The sequence below is a fragment of the Sprattus sprattus genome (genome assembly GCF_963457725.1).
Source record: "Sprattus sprattus genome assembly, chromosome: 11".
Lineage (NCBI taxonomy): Eukaryota > Metazoa > Chordata > Actinopteri > Clupeiformes > Clupeidae > Sprattus > Sprattus sprattus.
The window spans coordinates 24,821,959-24,840,400 of NC_137909.1; the positions used below are offsets into that span (position 1 = coordinate 24,821,959).

Here is an 18,442-nt window from a genome sequence, read left to right on the forward strand (position 1 = left end):
CTATGCAGGGAGTCTGCAAGTTCACTCTGCTACTTTAATGAAAACCCTGCGCTGTGGCAGAGGTCATAAGTCATAGGTCACTCACATTGATGAGGTCGTCTTTCTCGACCAGCTGGGCGCGGAGCTGTGCGCTGGTGAGGTGGGCGTCCTGAGCGGTGGCGGTGGAGTGTGTGTGCGCGTCGCTGAGCTGCCGCTGCACGTGTGTGAGACGACTCCGCAGCTCCTGGAGCTCAGCATCACGCTCCCGCAGGCCACGGCTGTGACGCTCCGATGAGTCCTGCAAACAAACACACACACACACACACACACACACACACACACACACACACACACACACACACACACAACTACATTTCAAAAGAGCTTTGACATTCTGAGGAGTTATTAATACGTTTTGTGTGAGTGTTTGTGTTTTCAGCAGTGATTCCTTCTTTACTGCTTATGATGAGTGCGTGTGTGTGTGTGATTGTGATAGCGTGTGTGATTGTGTGTGTGATTGTGTGTGTGTGTGTTTGTGTACCTGCAGCAGCTGCTCCTTGCTGCTGATGGTGGAGAGGAGCGTGTCGATGCTGCTCTGGTGTTCATTGAGGAGTCTCTCTCGCTCCCTCAGAGCCGTGGCTAGCTCCGCTTCGGCGACCTTTAACCTCTGGCACAGCCGCGCTGCCACGTCACCATCCTGCTCTTGGGACTTGCTCAGCATAGAAGCCAACAGTTCCTATACACACAGAGAAAAGCCCTGGGCCTTTAGTCGTGCTGTGGAAAGCATGCTATAGGTACTGTACATATGTGCACTTTAAGAGGTGTGTGTGTGTGTGTGTGTGAGTTATTGCCATGTCTTTGACCTTGTTGTTTTGAGCACGAGTTATGGTACATATGCGTGTGTTGCTAAATATACGTATGTGTGTGTGAGAGAGAATAACCCCTATGGCTTTAGTCTTTCCGTCCGGTTTGCCTGTAAATGTATGCTGAAAAAATGTACGGCAGACAGATTCTGCATCTTCATAGTGTGTGTGTGTGTGATAGTTTGTGTGTGTGTCAGAGAGAGGTACCTCTAGGTCTTTGGTCTTGCTCTCCAGCGCGTGTTGGAGTTGCTGGATGAGGGCGTCTCTCTCTCGGAGCGCTCGGTTCAGGCTGTCCTCGGTGCTCTGCTTGCTCCTCTGCAGGTTCTTCAGGGAGTTCACCTGCTGTTGCAGCTCCACATCTCTCTCCTTCACCAGAGTATCCAGCCCCTACACACACACACACACACACACAATACACATAAACAATATATATAATCTTTACTTTTCATTTAGTAAAATTATTTTAATTCATTATATTAATTGAATGACAAGCAAGATGGGTCCATGTGTTCTACATTCCTCTCCTCCCCCATCCCCTATGTATACATACACAGTGGAGCCATTATGTTCGGCTTAAGCTCAAAGATTACAAGAGCTGGACTGCCAATCAATTGCAAACTATGTTATGCCTGCTGATGGAGAGGATGCATCAATTTAATCTTGCATCAATTTAAACTTTTAACCTTGTAGGGGTTTACCCTTGAACTGACTGGATCAAAGGGCTCTAACGCAATCTCATAAGCGCGCGCACACACACACACACACACACTCTCACACTGATAGTTTCTTGGTTGTGTGAGAGCAGGTTGTTGAGTCTCTCCACATCTCTGTCCTTCTCTCGTAGACAGAGCTGCAGCTGGTGCACCTCATTCTCCTTCTCCTCCACAGCGGCAAACTTCTCATCCAGCGCAGCCTACACACACATCCACACACAGTTATCAGGCCTGTGCGAAAGATGAACTTGGGTACGGGTATGATTAAGGGTAGTGGTAGGAATAGGACTAGGGGTTGTGGAAGATGAGTGAGTTGTACCTCCAGTGCCTTCTCTTTCTCTTTCAGTCGCTCTCGCAGCTTGCTCATGATGACATCACTTCCAGTTGGACTCCTACTCTGCTCCATGTCCCTCAGCATGTTCATGTACTCCTAACACACACACGCACACACACACACACACACACACACACACACACACACACACACACACACACACACACACACACACACACACACACACACACACACACACACAGAGTTAACTGGCTGTTACTGGTATTTTGACATTTGTGTGCTTGTGAAGGAGATGGTGCATACCTGCAGTTGCTGCTCTTTGTATGTGAGCGTGTGTGTGAGGCGCTGGATGGAGCTCTCGTGCGTGTGCTCCCTCCTCTTGCTCTCCTCCAGCTCTTCGTCATGCTCCTTTGATCTCTCGCTCTGCCTCGCTTCGAGCTCGCCGCTTAACTTCTTCAGCTGATTCTGCAAGTCCTGTAGGACACACCGCATACAATCCATTTTCATGCAGCGCCCACACACTTTATAGACAGCAGTCTGATGACGAAACCTTTCAATATATCCCCCTTCACGGGGCTGAACTAGGAGCTTGAGCTATAAAGGTACATAAGCTATAAAGTACTTCTATATTTGTGAGGGATTTTGCCATTAATGTCTTTGAGTGTGAATGTTTGTGTGTAAGGGTCTGTTTGTGTAAGTACCTCTAAGTTTAAGACCAACTGTTAGCTAGTACTTTCTTGTTGGTGATGTCAAGCATGTGCGTGTATGTGAGTGTGTATATGTGTGTGTGTGTGAGTGTGTGTTTGTTTGTGGTGTGTGTGTGTCCTCACATTGATGGTCTTGTCCTGTCTCTGTTTGGTCTGCTGCAGGGCGTCCAGCTCGTCCCGTAGCGTGTGCAGCTCGTGTGTGAGGCGCTGCACCTCGGCGTCCCGGCTGCTCACGATCCGCTCCAGACGCTTGCACTCGCTCACACACGCGTGCAGATCCCCCTGCACCTGGGCCAGCTCTGCCTGACGCTCCAGCAGCAGGTTCTGCTGCTCCTCGGCACCCTGCACACGCGCACACACACACACACACACACACACACACACACACACACACACACACACACACGCAGACACACACGCAGACACAGACACACACAGACACACACACACACACACACACACACACACACACAGACACACACAGACACACACAGATATGGGAAACATACACACACACAAATTAAGTGTGCCACCTACATACACACTATATTATGAATGCACAATATAAAAACACACAAGTATGAGAATGTCGTGTTATAATGTTGATTATGTGCATTCCTACACATACATCTATACAGAAGAACACACACTTACATGGTACTTCTGAAGTTGGGATTTGTGCAAGGCATCTCTGGCTTTAACCAGAGCCTGATCCCTATCCTCAAGATCACGGAACAAATCCTCTATCTGCAACACAAAAACAAACAGACACACACTTTCTTAATTGCATGATGTTTTGAGATTGGTGTGTAGTCACTTTTTGTGTGTGAGATCACATCTTGCAGAGTGTCTGCATTGTGTGTGTGTGTGTGTGTGCAGGCGTACCTCTTTCTCCTTCTCCTTGAGCAAGAGGCTTAGGCCTTGGATTGTTTTGTCTCGCTTCACGCCATTTTTCTTCTCTTTATCAAGCTCACCATCTTTTTCTTCCAGCTTTCCACTCAACTCCTGAAAAAGAGAAATTGATTTTTTTCTTTATGCAAACAGATCATATATATAATCCATATTATCCAATATGGTCAATGAAATAATTTCTTGTTTATGCTCTGAGTGAGTGAGTGAGTGAGTGAGTGAGTGTTTTTATGGTGTTGTAAATGTGTAAATGTATGCATGTTACCTGATTGTCTCCTTCTAAGGTCTGGTTTTTGGTCCTGATGGTGCTTAGCTCCTGGGTGAGTTGCTTGGCAGCAGCTTCTAACCGCGCCATTTCTGCCTGCCTCTGTTCACACACCTAAAAGTCACACACATAAACACAAAATGCTGACACACAAAGCAACCCTGACCCCAAACCCAAAACCACACACACACACACACACACACACAAACACAAAACGCTGATGCTGAAACACCCGTACGTAACACGGATATTAAGGGGTCAGCCCAAAATGCTCACTCTAACACATAATTATACATACTTGAATATACAGAAACAAACACATAAACACACACACACACATACACACACACATACACACTGTATTTACTGAGCCGCTGAGGGCTTTCTAGCATTCCTATCCTTTCCTATGTGCGCACTATACCTCCACAACAATGGGCGTGTACTCATCATTAAACTCCTCCTCCATCTCTTTGAGGACCTGTGCTGTGATTGGATGGGTGTTTCTGCGAACAGCGGCGTGGCTGTGGCATGAGAGGGATCGCGTCAGGACGGGGATCTTGCTGACCCGTGTCGGAGGGATCGGCCGGGGCTGGGTACTTTTCACCAGCTGCAGCCAATCGGAGAGCACGGACGGCCCTTCGGCGGCCCTGGCGCAGTCAGAGGCCAGGCCCTGGAGAGATTGCAGGGAGGAGGAGCGTCGGCAGGAGAGGGACCACGCCTGGACCTTCCTCTGGTGCACCAGGGCTGAGTACTCGCGGCTCTTGACGCGTGTCTGTGGGTGCCAGAGTGTGTGTGCACGCAAGATCCCTGAGCGGCCCATGCTCAGCGAACCCAGGCTGCCATGCCACCCAGTACGAGAGCGCGTCGCCCTTGACAACCCCCCTGCCTCTGAAGCGGCTCTCGTCCCCCTGGTCTCCGTGGCAACCACCTCTCCACCACCACTTGGACTCGACAGCTCCTGCTGCTGCCGTGCCTCCTCACCCGCTTGCTCACACTCCTGCTTCGGGTGTGTGCCGAGTTGGCCCTCCTGCAGCACCGGCCGGTCATCCTGTGCGCTCGCGGCGTGTGCCGCCGCCTCCTCCTCCTCCTGCTCCTCCTCCGGGGGGTTGTTCTGCTGGTACTTGCGTCGGATGCGCAGGCACAACTCGTCCCGGTCGCCCTGGAGCGCGTGAATGCGGGTCGCCTGTGCTTCCTGCAGCAGGCGGATCTCGGCGTCGCACTGAAGCACGGTCTCCAGCAGGAAGACACACTTGCCACACAGCAGCTCGGCCCGCCCGTCCCGCCGCAGCTCCTCCTGGCCAAGAGCCCGCGCCAGCAGCACGGCCAGACGCTTGCGCCCGCACGCGCCAAACAGCCAGCGGCACTGGTTGCCGCGCAGCTGCGCACCGCACACCCGACACGGCTCCCGCATGATCTCGGTCTCACACACACACACACACACGGAAAGTGTGTGTTAAGACAATATGTCAAACAGACACAGACTTAGCCTACTCGTCAAGCACGCACACGCTGACGTCTAGGGATCAGCATGATCCGGTACTTGCACCCACCGCCCTGGAGATTCTAGACGTGGTTGGGCACACACAGGTGTGTTGTGAAGTCAGGATGAGAGAACCATCTGCTCCAAACAGGCACATTCAACCTGAAAAACTGCGACGACACCAATGCTGTCTCGTCAAGACGGTACTGTGCCTTCCTATGTGCTGTGTGATGGCTGGTGCTGTCTGCTCTGTCTAGCTTTGAGAGACAGGATGAAGCAGGATCGCTGCCACCAATCCACTAAATCCCCTACACACACACACACACACACAGAGACGCACAAACACACACACACACACACACAGGAAATCAAGAGTGGGTGGCAGTGTGATGCGTTTGCGCACACAGGTAATCCCTCTTACTCTTTGCTCTCACTGTCTGACCAGGAAGTAGCTTCCCTTGAAATGTCTACCATGAACTTTCCCCCTTCTCTGTCCATCACCATCTTGTTAAGTCTGATTGATCTGGAAAATCAAATGCAGGACTCATACCACCTCTCCTGAAGTCAAAGGGCACTGACAAACCAGTGGCTATGCCAATGCTCTCTCTCTCTCTCCCTCCTTCTCTCTCCTTCTCTCTCTCTCTCTCTCTGCACCCACACACACATGGAGGGATTAGTTTTCTACTATTTTATTCCAAGCCAGATTTCCATTTATAACTCTGCGTCGCTGCAAGTCTGCAGCCAAAGTGTTAATCCAGCTTTAGAACAGGACTCTTCGTTTCTCCTATCCAGGACTCTCAGACTGAGTGTGCCTGTACAGCTCTATGGTGGTGAACATTTTGAACCTCAGCAAGTTTCCTCATTGGGAGCCAATAAGCTTTGGTTATGAGACAGAACTTCAAAGACCAGACTCAACACTACAATTAGGGCTGAACAATTTGGGAAAATAATCGATTGCGATTCCTCCCCCCCCAAACATTGCGATTGAATATGTGATTTTTTTAGTTTTATCCTCTTTTTTCCCCCAACAAAACGTAGTGAATGATTTAAATATGACCAACACAATATTAGATACATTGAGTGTAAAATATTCTTTCCCACGTTTTACATTTTTATTTAACTGCTCATTACAGAAACAAGAACAAATCTGTGGCTTTGCCACTGTGCATTTAAGTAATTTAAACAAAGTCATTGTAAGTATTACACAAGACATGCACTTTTTAAACTCGGTGTGCAAAATTTACCATCTTAAGAAAATAATTATTAAAATTTTGTTTTTTAAGACCACGTTGTAATCGCGCACGTTGAAGTTAGAAAATCGCGTTTTATCATATCGCGATTTCATCGCAAAGGCAATTAGTCGTTCAGCCCTAACTACAATCCAGTCCAAATATCTGGAACATGGGACATGAGATTATCAAACCACCACAGAGACAGCACAGTCATCACAGAACCTGCAGACTGAGCACGCACACAACATATGCCCCTACGCCTCCTACTGCACATTTAATTCACTAGTGCCCAGCTTAGGCATGTCATGTTAGGGAATGCCACAGATAATAAGAGAGAAATTAGACTGAGAGTAAGCGAGAGCGCAATCAGTACATCCTGTAATCTCCACAGCTGTTAAGTGGATAAACACACACAGGGATTAAAGCAAAAAAAAATCATCTGACTGAAAAAAAAAATTATTAAAAAAATCGGCACTCACTTTGGGTCGTGGCTGCATACCGCCTCGATATTTGAACTTCATATTATCACGATATTATCACTTACTAGTTCAAAGCTAGGGCATAAAACCAATATTTTTGCAAGACTTCACCATACTTGTTAATGGGCTGTACATGACAAAACGATTTACTGAAATCCAGGGGCATTAAAAAAAAAAAAATGGGGGCACTTTTAGAAACTTGTGAAATAACATTTAGGCCTAACCTTTGTTCAAAATAATAAACACACTTATTTAGACATTATTTATTGAACAATTGTCATCAAATGGCAATAATAAGCCTATCAGCATTAGTCTACAGATTCAAAGTGTTTTCTTAGATTTTTTGAACAAAAACCAAACAGACAACGTAAATTAGACAATCATATTCAATAGTATTCTTATTTCTTTTAGGTTATTAGTTGTTATAGTAATAACAACTAATACAATCTTATTAAAGGTAAACAAAAATAACTATTAACAATCTTTTTTTTTTCTTTTTATAATAACAATCCATATATTTATGGATTTTTGTGTTACCTTTAATCATATACCTACCATAGTAGGCCTACAGGAAATACAGATTAGACTAATTAGACTAGTTAGCTAGCATGCAAGCAAGCCTTTGTAGCCAACGCACTATCAGAGATAGCTAACGTTAGCTAACTAACATTAAACTAGCTTAACCAAACTAAATAATTTCTAAAAGTATTATTAGTAGTTATCATTCACCGTAGGCGATGTGTGTCGCTTGGCGCTTGGTGACCAAATGCCATGTATTTCTGAATGTTTTCGCTCCCCTTGATGGAGTCAGCAGAAGAATTTGCCTGTGCTGGATTGACAAGGATTTGGCCAACTCGTTGTCCACAATTCCGACATGCCTTGAAAACAAAACCGGGTCTTTTTCTCTTCGTCATCGTCTTCCTCCACCCAGTCAATCTAGCTTTCATTTTAGACACTCGCTGGGTGTATGAATTTTATATTTTAGAATCTGAGATGGTGACAGAGACTGCACTGATCCTCATTTCTCCTCACTCTCGCAGTCACAGCCAGGTCTGATTAGGAAGCGCTCCAAATATTTTTTGTTAGAACGTTCGTTTCTTCACGCAACTATCAGTCAAGGCGAAAAATCTAAACATTAAATCGCAACTGACCGGGTCATATAGGCTACCATGTTTTTGACAAGTTCATTAAATTATTATTACAGAAAATTATATTATCCCCCTCCCTTTTTTTTTCTCTTCGGATCTGCATCGATCTCATTGTTGGCCTTATGCGAGCAGAGTTGACGGAAAACTTTAATCCATGCACACATATGCTTATGGGCACTCGTCCCTCTCCCTCAGTCACTGCAGGTGTGTCTCGTCTCGCCCTGGGTGGCGGACACCACCCCCCTCTGGCGGCAAGCCACCATCATCCTGCTGAAGGGCTTGAGCCAGCATCCTCGCACCCATAGTCTCACGCTACAGCAGCGACTACAAGGCTCCAAACTCAGCTGGGATATACAGAGCCTCGCACACAGACATACAGCCAGCCAGACACACACACACACACAGACAGACAGACAGACAGACAGACAGACAGACAGACACAAACACACACACACACACAAACACACAGACAGACACACAGATTCACACACACACACACACACACACACACACACACACAGACAGACACAAAGTTCAATGCTATGTATACAAGCACAGACAAACTTTATTTTTCTTACCTTGATCTCCCTCTCTGTCTTCATTTTCTCAAGGCTCAGTTCATCTTTCAGTGCCTGTAAGCAAAAACACACACCGCATTGTAACCCCAGAGATGCTTCACTTGATAACGTACAGTATGTCTATTGCTGTGTCTAGAAGCATCACCATCTAGCAATGAATGACTCCCTTACTTTTAACTCCCAATCCTGTTGGCCAATGAGAGTGTTGAGCTGCACAAGCTGCGCTGTGGCTGGCTGCTCTGTGCCGGCTCTCTGGAGTTGACCAATCAGATCGCCCTGATTCTTCATTGATGTTTGCAGCTCCTCGATCAGCCTGAGACAGAGGTTAAATTACACTGTCTTAACTCAATCACTACGTTCTTATTACACTACAGAGTTGCATGTAGGTCTTCGTGAGCCTGTGATGTACATCTGTAATTAGCATGAAATTTCACACTGTGTTAAAATAGCTTGAGATGAGTTTATTCTAACTCCACAGTACTTTGTCTATATTGAAATTAATGAATTAAAGCGATTGTTGGGCTGCTGCAGTATGATGGAAATGAACTACATGGTGACTACATAGTATGTTGGCTTAAGAGTCGACTAATTGGGCTGTAGATCTGTTGTTATGATGTTTTTCTCACCGGTCCTTCTCTTGCAGGGCTTGTAGGTGATGGGTGGAGTCAGGCCTGGTAGAGGGCTGTGATTGGCTGGGGTCCTGCAGCTGCTTTTGCAGGTCCATGTTGTTGCGTTTGTGCTGCTCTGCGATGGCAGCCATTCTCTCGACCTCCCCTTCGGCCTCCCGAAGACTCTACAGTGACAAATGAAGGAAAAGGAAGAGAGATGGAGGGAGAGAGAGAGAGACAGACAGAAAGAGAGAGAGAGGGAAAAGAAGTGATAGTTAGTCGCAGTGATACAGATTCACAGAGACAATGGAAGTGAATCACTACAGACACACTTCAGGATAGATAAGGGTTCCTCTGGTCTGTCTAAGTGTGTAACAGTGTAAGAGTGAGTTGGGAGTGGGAGTGTGTGTGTGTGTGTGTGTGTGTTCATACCTCCTCCAGCTCACTGATTCTCTGGTTGAACATGTCTCGGAGAGAGTCCATTTCTCTGTGGGCGCGTTCTCTAATGTGGGCTGCATCTGTGCTATCTCTGTTGGCCAAACTCTCAAGCGCTTTACTAAAAACACAAATACACACAAACACATCAGGTTGAGAAATTGAGAGGGTTTCTTGTTACAAAAGAAAAAGTGCTATACTATGTAGGCACTGTTACATCTTATGGAGTTATCTATGCAACATAGAGATAGAATGGGTATATGTGTGTGTGAGCATGAGAATGACTCACGATGCAGCCACCAGGAGTTCTTGTTTCTCGCCGAGATCTCTCTTTAAGGACTCCACTTCCACCTTTAACTCAATGTTCTACACACACACACGCACACGCACACGCACACACACACAAACACACACACGCACAAAAACAAACACACACACGCAGAAACACAAACACACAAACTTGAATAAACCAAAATTGAACAGGAAAATCTTTGGGCTTCTGTTGTTTCTAAGTGAACAGGGAGTACATGCAGACAGACGATGTCACTGAGCCAACCCTTCCTCCCTTGAACATAGTTTTCCCCTTAGATCAAAGGATGATGTTACAGACAAGCTAGATGACAGAAGAAGTGTGTAAGGGGGGGAAGACTGGAGATGGCCTTAGGCTTTATCGTGTGTGTGTGTGTGTGTGAGTGTGAGAGAGACAGACAGACAAAGAGAGAGAGCGAGACAGACTGAGAGAGACGACAGAGAGAGAGTGTGTGTGTGTGTGTGTGTGTGTGTGTGTGTGTGTGTGTGTTTGAAAGAGTGATGCATGCGAAACTGAAAAAGGAGATGGGGTGACTCATTTGACTGCTGGTGTTCATCACCAGTACTGTAGGCCATCACCACGGCAACATCAAACCGATCTCCAAAACATGTGTGTGTGTGTGTGTGTGTGTGTGTGTGGTGTGTGTGTGTGTGTGTGTAAGTGTATGTGCGCTCATGTGTGTGTGTCTGGGTATGTACCGTTTTGTAGATGTCCTCAGTGGAGTCATCACATTTCTGCTGCATACGCTCCTCCAGAAAGTAGATCCTGAGTTTCAGGTTGAAGTTCTCCTTCTTCAGCGCTGTGATTTGCTGATCAGGGAAAAAAACATACAAATATGACCAATCAGAGCAAAGTTTTACTGCCCCAAATAATGCCCTTGGCCAATCATGACTAATATGACATAGCCATGTGTGTTTTGTGCATGAGTGTGTAAATCTATGTGTCTGTGTTTACTTGAGTGTGAGGGAGTGGGGGATGGGACAGGGTTGTGAGTGGACTGTGTGTGTGTGTGTGTGTGTGTGTGTGTGTGTGTGTGTGTGTGTGTGTGTGTGTGTGTGTGTGTGTGAGACGCACACTGTGCATCATTGTGCCCCATTTCACTCCCCACATCTGGACAGGGGGGTGGGGGAGGGGGAGGGCCAGGAGTAAAGAATAGAGAATGGAGAGAGACAGACAGACAGAGAGAGAGAGGATGATAAAGAGGGAGAGAGAGAGAGACAAAAAGAGCTCAAAATAGAAAAAGAATGAGACCTTAAGACTAAATTATGATCTCAGCATAAAAATGCCTCAGCTGCAGATGTACTGCAGAACCATATATGGTCAATTACAGCAACTCTCTCTCTCTGAAAAGACTGAAATATGTGGGGAGTCTGTAGTTTTTGGATACAGAAAGCAGAGCTGACCTGAAAGCATTTCATCGAATCATTGCCAAGAATGAAATCATATCCCTAAACGAAGACCACCACATAGAGGCAAATTATATGACATTGTTTCTTATTTAATAAAGATCAGTGCTGAATGAAAAGAACCAGAACAAACTCTGTACACAGTGTCCATTTAGGCTATTATTTCAGTGGTCTCAGTAATCATTCACAAGCTTCAGGATAACCCGGCACGCACTACCAATGGATGTAAAAATAACACGGAGATTTGATTTACTATAAAAGTAGATGACTGCCAGCTCAGTCTCATCTGGAACAATGTTGAGGCGACAACTAAAGATTGACAAATTTGAGAGTAAATTGGTAAATCATTCATCAACACCGGTGCTTTACAGGCATGTGAGCTCAATCAAATGCAAATGCACTGTCTGTCTATCTATCCACCTATAGTAATGCATCCTGTGAGAGTGAGCAATATTAGCAGAGATGAGGGGAGCTGACCGAGGTGCTGAAACCAGGAACATTAGCGATAGCTTAGCTACTGTACTGAATGAAAGCAGTGTAGCAATATCAACCAGAGGAGCAGGAGCAACAGACCATATCAGCAACCACACAATACAAGAAAGTCCTGATATTTTGTGATACATCCCACAATATATTCGCATCCCTGTACTTCACAGTAGAATCAGAGATTTGAACCTTAGCTAACTCTTTGATGTAATAACTATAATAACTGGGTTAAAATTGTCTGTAAGTCATCACATGATAAAGGACAACATGATTGGCAGTTGATGCTGATGAACCCATCTGGCTCGTGCGCACGCCAGCACACAGTGGTTAGCGTTGCTCCCTCATAAACAAGTGACCCAGGTTCGATTCCCGCCCAATTCAGGACACCTTTTTTAACTCACTTTGGATAAAAGTGTACACACACACACACACAGACAAAAAAGATATAGTATAATGTACATGTGTGCCTAGAGACATGACACTAGAGGATATCAAATGCCTAGCTTTGCACCTCCACCAACAGGAGGAAAGCTAAGGCCCACAAAAGTGCCATGTCATTACTTTGTCCCTCCCTCTCTAAAATTCTCTCCCTCGCTCTCTCTGACACACACATACGCAAGAGGAACTTAAAAGCGGTGTACTCACATTCTCATAGTCCTTCATGGTGAAGGCTTTGGATGGGGACATGTTCCCCTGAGGGAAAGTGGGAGCTGATGGCACAAGAGACAGAGGAATGGATTAAGAACAGAGACAAAAAAAATCATGTGAGCAGATTCATGAATCAGCCATTGATTTTCCTTTTTATTATTACTGATAAACATGTTGATGAGAAGTATTATTTAGGAATAAGTCCCACAGACAAGCTGGAGCCAAACCCAAAATACACATAGAGGCATGTGCAATCTGCATCCCTAAATAAACCTGGCCACACAGACAGCCCACCCACCACCCCCCCTCCCCCCACACAAACACAGACACGCACGCACATACACAAACACATGGAGGCACATTTCATACAGTCCCTCTAACTCTCTAATAACCCTTTCGTTATCATTCAGTACTTCACATACCCCACAATGAGTATTATTATGGTGACTTTGCCATATAACACTGAGTTTGCACTAACAGCTGCATGTAAACATCAATTTTAAGCAAAGGACAACACAAGTGGGACTTCCAAGTTAAGTGGATGAGTGTATGTGTGGATGTGTGTATGTGTGCTTCTCTGTGTGTGAGTTTGTGTGTGTGTGTGTGTGTGTGTGTGTGTGTGTGTGTGTGTCACCTGTACCTGACATGCCGTCCATGCTGAAATCTGCTATACCATCAGGCAGCCTGGTGAATGTGCTAAGGAGGAAATCAAAGAATTAGCCTAGACCTAAATATATAGACCTACAATCTAAAACAAACATGAACGAGGATTGGCTGCAAATACCAAAACACACCAAATCCCTCGCCTTGACTTTATTAAATAGTCAAAGACATGAGCACGTAAACACACACTTTCAAATTCAGTGACAAAAACATTAAAAAACACCCAGAATAGCAATTCTGAAGAGCCGACCACGACACAAACAGGAGTGGCAGGAGACACAGGAGATACTTAGCTGCAGCACAGTCAGTAAACATAATATTGCAATAAGCAAGCGCACAAACACACTCACACACAACTACCAATTCACAAAACTACAATTAGGCACTACCCAGTTTCTACCCAGAAATTCTATTTAAAACGCCAAGCACATGAATAAATGTCCCAAGCACAAACCATTGTGAACAGTAGCCTGCAAGGAAACATTACAGCTGTCTTGCATCACTGAACACAGCCTCATGACACTTTGTATGACAGGCAATGAGACGCAAATGCAGGCTTTCACTGTTTACCTCTCTTTCTTTTTCTCTCTCTCTCTCACACACACACAAACACATACTCCACTATTATCCACTACTACACACATTTCTCCAGCACTGCTCACCACTGGCCTTTTCATTCAACTGCTTCTGTACATAGTCCTATTAATTATGTGAGCCTATGTGCATCCTTAAAAAGTGTTAAATTGTTCTACATGACAAAGTTTTTAAACGGGTGGGTGTTAATTCATATGCACATTTGTACTCTTCAATAGTATATCAGGGCTCTGTTGTGTGAGAGTGTGTACTGTGAGCCAGAGGAAGTCTAGGTGTAGATGAGTGTGACTTGTCAAGAATGGCCCTGTGCTCTGCTGGCTCTAATAACAGTAGTAGTCTCAATGACTTCCTTCCTCGCTGCTTTCGGCTTCAGTCCAACTACGATTAGTGTTAGGGCTGGGGTACAAATGCGTGCACACACAGACCAAACAAATACATCCAAAAAACAGGCAAAATAATGTCTCTTGTTCGGACTAAACCCTAGCTTCTGTAAATTCAGGAGAACTGATGAAGACCGACAACAAACGCAAGTATCATAAACAGCCTGGAGTTCATGTTTGCTCATACACGCAATGACATCATTTTGTGTATGAAAGTGTTTGCAGTATGTTATTTATCTGTACGACTCCCCTGTATATGGGGAAGCCCGTCTCATCCTGCCTTCATCATTACTCAATGGCTGTAAACAAGAACTTCCCCTTCCGAAGACTTCTTGTTAGCTAGCATCCTGACCACCATGAACGGCACAGCACTCCATTATTATATAACAGCTGGCTTTTGAATGTTTGTATGCCGATGTTTGTAAACCCAAGGGCAAGGAAAACAAGTGGTATTCTTTCAATGGCGGTAGCAGAAAGGTTATATTTCAGAGCAAGTCGCTGGCTCACACCATTGCTATCGTCTTACATCTAATATTACCAAGCTGTACTTGCCACCTGGGCCACTTGTTCTGAGGTGAACCGCCTCAGCCCATTTGATCACAAGCAAGTGGAATATAAGTCACAGGTAAACACAAGTGGAAGGATAATATTCCTTAATGAATAACCTTACTACAGAACACAGAACAGCTGATACGTCTACAAGCTAAAGGTCTACAGACCTATGGTTAACTAAAGCTAGGTAAGGTGTATATGAGAGCATAGAAACATGACCTACCTAGTTCAACTTTACGCGTTCTTCATGGAGATGGTTCGAACATAAAGCAACAGAAGCTAGTTACCTTCCGTTATCGGGCAGACATGACAGTTTGCAAATGCTATGTAGTTTCCGCTTTTCAGATTGCGTCTGCTAGGCTGAGCGCTGAACTTGAAAGGGAATTTGTTGTGACAGCCACAATCACCATTTGAGAACAGCAACTGGCTGCTTGTTTAAAGCAACCTCATGATGACACCTTATATTTACATGTGTTCGATGCCAAGATATATTTTCAGTAACAAATACTTTTCTAGGGAGAAAACCTTCGAAGCGTGACGACACAAACCACCGTTAGATAGCTATAATTAAATTGTTCAGTGTAGTAAACACATCGCAGTTATTTTTCTTTATATCTCCATGATGTTGCAAAATAGTGATAGCGACTGTCAACACCATTATGGAAACACTAAGAAAAGCAACGTCGTGAATTGATGTCAGCATTTATATTACACATCGATTAATGTTTGTTTAGCTTCAAGGTTTACGGTATGTGTACTTGAGGCTGAGGGACTAGCACGAATAACGTTAAACACTAATCTTCACGATGACAATATGTCTGGACAACAGGACAAAAGCACTGCTTTAAGTTCCGTGCAGGAGCGCTATTATAAGCATTACTGTAGCGAATCGTTAACACCACGAACGTTACAGAAATTAAGAAATGAGAGCGCTGCCGCCATGTGAAACAACTACAGAAAGTCAGTGAGATGCCAGCTGCTATGACGTCTGGCTATGCTGACATCATCAACATTAACGACACAAATATTCAAACTTAACCGTACTTAACATTCAAACTTAACCGTACCCAATATTCAAACTTAACCTTAACGGTACACAAACTTCACTTACCCAGCAAGCTCACTGGCTAGACGTTGGAAACATTTCAGGGTATGCTAGTTGGCTGAGTGCCTTTCGCTACAATGTTAGCGTATCTAGCTAACATTACAAATGCATGGTTACAGGTAGGGCTTCAGAAAGTTGTCAACAGTTAACGTTAATGTCAGACCTTTAATATATTTACAAATAGTTATGAACAAGCCTGCTATATCATGAACTTCTAGCTATCTAGCTTACTGAATAACAGCGGCGAACGTTAGCTAACATCTAGCTTGTAATGCACAGTGTGACAGTTCAGCCCTCTGATGTGTGGGCAGTTAGTAAGTTAGCTGTAAGAACTTCATAAACTACAGTGAAATTAGTTGATAGCTTGGTATCACCAGTGACTTTTTAACAATTACGTTCATGCTAAAACTCGTTTGCCATCTAATTTTCGAGGATGGCCGTCAGCTACCTAGCATGCTAAACACGGACAGTTTAACAGAAAAGCTAACGTTACTCGATAACTGACACCTTTTTCCAAAAGTCACAGCTTACCTCCCATTGATATCAAAAGGAAGAGTCTGGTCTTCCCCTACTACGGAGTCCATTTTTGAAACGAGGCACTGTAGTTACTGTACGTATCCGTCAGTGAAGGCTCTCGAGTTACTCCTGTACCATTTTCGTTGAGTTTATTTTGAATCTCCAGTAGACGGGACAAAATTCAAAGTTCTCAGTACCGCCATTTTAGTATGGTGACGTCACGTTGTGGGCACAGTTGAATGTTTGGGCTGGGCTAAAGTCTGAAACTGACCAAACTGCCTGCGTTTATGGCACTGATTGGATAACACGAGTAATTAGCATGCATAGTTAGACCTGCATACAATTATAATTGAAACATTTTAAAATCTTAATTAGCTTTTGATTAATGAAACTTAACTAAAACACAGCTACTTTCACCTACCTGTTATAGTTGCAGATCTGGTTGCACAACTGAGAGGATGCAAAAGTAAATCCACTGAGGAGTGAGTGGTCAAAACAAGAGCCTTTTTGTTCTTGGAGGGTTGGAAGAGAGATGAACAATAGCCTACACAGTAGCCTTGTCAGGCTTGAGTCTAGTGACGCTAGTTTATTCAGTAAATGTGATTGTATGATCAAAGATAGTTTTACAACCTATACCCTATATAGGCCTTCATAGTCCAGCCTAATTTAGGTTATCTAATGTCTTTCCTGTTATTGGAGTTTAATTGATCTATATGTAGGCCTATATATGACAAGAAGTCAGGGTCCTACCCAGGGAGCCGCAGTTTATTTTTTATTTTTAAACAAATTGTTCTGCTAGACAGTTTCCTGTGTAATTCATTGCAGATATGCAGTAGCCTAACAAGAGGAGAGGTTGTTTCTTGTTCTGGAAGATACTTTTTTTTCATAATGTGTCATAAATTAAGATAAATCAAACATTTACCTTATCAACACGCAAGAAAAACCATGCTAAACGCATACAATTCTAAGCATGCATTATTTCACCATTTTGAACAAAAACACTCATCATGAATTATAGCAATTTCCTCTGTATTTATTTTAATGTTTCTTTACTATATCTCTCTGCCTGAATCAACTGTAGTAAACAATTATTTTCTTTTACTGTTCTCATTATATAAGTATATTGCTCTCTGCACTTTATTTGCAAATAGGACCTAGGCCAGCTTGATGATGCATCCTAGGGTTATGGGTCAGGTATTTGAATATACCCATCTTCATAAGATCATCACCATTTCCATTATTATTAATAGTATTATTATTTCTCCTACAAGTTCATCTTGTTGTCTGAAATATATTGATTCAGGTTTGTATGGTCACTTTTTACATTCTACATACCTTAACACAAAGATGTACATGTCTTTCTATATGTGTATTGTAGTAACATAATAATTATTATATAATAAATATAAAATGTGGATTTAAATTAATGAATCACGACTCTGAGTAAGACAGTAAAGTTGTATAATGATGCACCCTGGTGGACAAAATCATACACTGCAGAGTGTAAAAAGAGTTTATTGGGTATGTAAGCATTTATTGCATTCTGGCTGTCACATATTGAGGGAACATGTGAACGCTGAACTTCAGGAGAATGAAGCTAAATCAGAAAAGGTGTTTAAATGCCAGCAGCACTCAAACAACAGCACTCTGAGAGATCTCTGAGGTTTGGACCTCTCTCACAGATCCAAACACAGACCCGGAGATGTTCAATTTAGATCAGAGATATCTTGTGGCATCATGATCTTTCAAAATCATAATTATTTTTTCAGATCTTCAGACCACAGCTATGTTTCAGACTCAAAAACCTCTGAGTGTTCCCTGGATCTCTCACATACTCAAGAGATCTCTCATAAATTGCTAAAACTGTTCAGACTGATGTTTAAAGACAGGCCAGTGGGAGCGAATGTGAATGAGACAGAGCTGAAGACATGAATGTAAAATGTGAGGTAATCTGAGCTCATTTTGAAATGCCTGAAATAGATCAACTTTCACATATGATCCTGATCTCCACTGAAAAAAAAAAAAATCATACGACACAGTTCCAATACAGTACAGATTTGGATTACCATAGAGAGAAATAAACAAAACGTT

The 18,442-nt window shown here is 44.0% G+C and overlaps 1 protein-coding gene across 4 annotated transcripts in view; it reads right to left on the reverse strand.

Moving 5' to 3' along the window:
- cdk5rap2 (CDK5 regulatory subunit associated protein 2) overlaps positions 1 to 16,504 on the reverse strand; it is a 44,712-nt gene extending 28,208 nt beyond the window's left edge. For 3 of the 4 annotated variants that reach the window (XM_080847429.1, XM_080847430.1, XM_080847428.1), the window contains exons 1-19: positions 16,367 to 16,504; positions 13,182 to 13,237; positions 12,539 to 12,603; positions 10,700 to 10,810; positions 9,981 to 10,057; positions 9,689 to 9,812; positions 9,275 to 9,441; positions 8,820 to 8,961; positions 8,649 to 8,702; positions 3,732 to 3,845; positions 3,443 to 3,562; positions 3,212 to 3,304; positions 2,681 to 2,899; positions 2,154 to 2,324; positions 1,875 to 1,985; positions 1,618 to 1,755; positions 1,050 to 1,229; positions 521 to 715; positions 86 to 277 (exon numbers count right to left, since the gene is read on the reverse strand). In XM_080847429.1, the coding sequence (XP_080703555.1) occupies positions 86 to 277; positions 521 to 715; positions 1,050 to 1,229; positions 1,618 to 1,755; positions 1,875 to 1,985; positions 2,154 to 2,324; positions 2,681 to 2,899; positions 3,212 to 3,304; positions 3,443 to 3,562; positions 3,732 to 3,845; positions 8,649 to 8,702; positions 8,820 to 8,961; positions 9,275 to 9,441; positions 9,689 to 9,812; positions 9,981 to 10,057; positions 10,700 to 10,810; positions 12,539 to 12,603; positions 13,182 to 13,237; positions 16,367 to 16,419 (2,382 nt within the window). In that variant the 5' untranslated portion in view covers positions 16,420 to 16,504. Of the gene's footprint in view, positions 1 to 85; positions 278 to 520; positions 716 to 1,049; positions 1,230 to 1,617; positions 1,756 to 1,874; positions 1,986 to 2,153; positions 2,325 to 2,680; positions 2,900 to 3,211; positions 3,305 to 3,442; positions 3,563 to 3,731; positions 3,846 to 8,648; positions 8,703 to 8,819; positions 8,962 to 9,274; positions 9,442 to 9,688; positions 9,813 to 9,980; positions 10,058 to 10,699; positions 10,811 to 12,538; positions 12,604 to 13,181; positions 13,238 to 14,953; positions 15,088 to 16,366 lie in introns of those variants that run through there. The other variant, XM_080847431.1, reaches the window with a different exon arrangement.
- Positions 16,505 to 18,442: the final 1,938 nt, after the last annotated feature.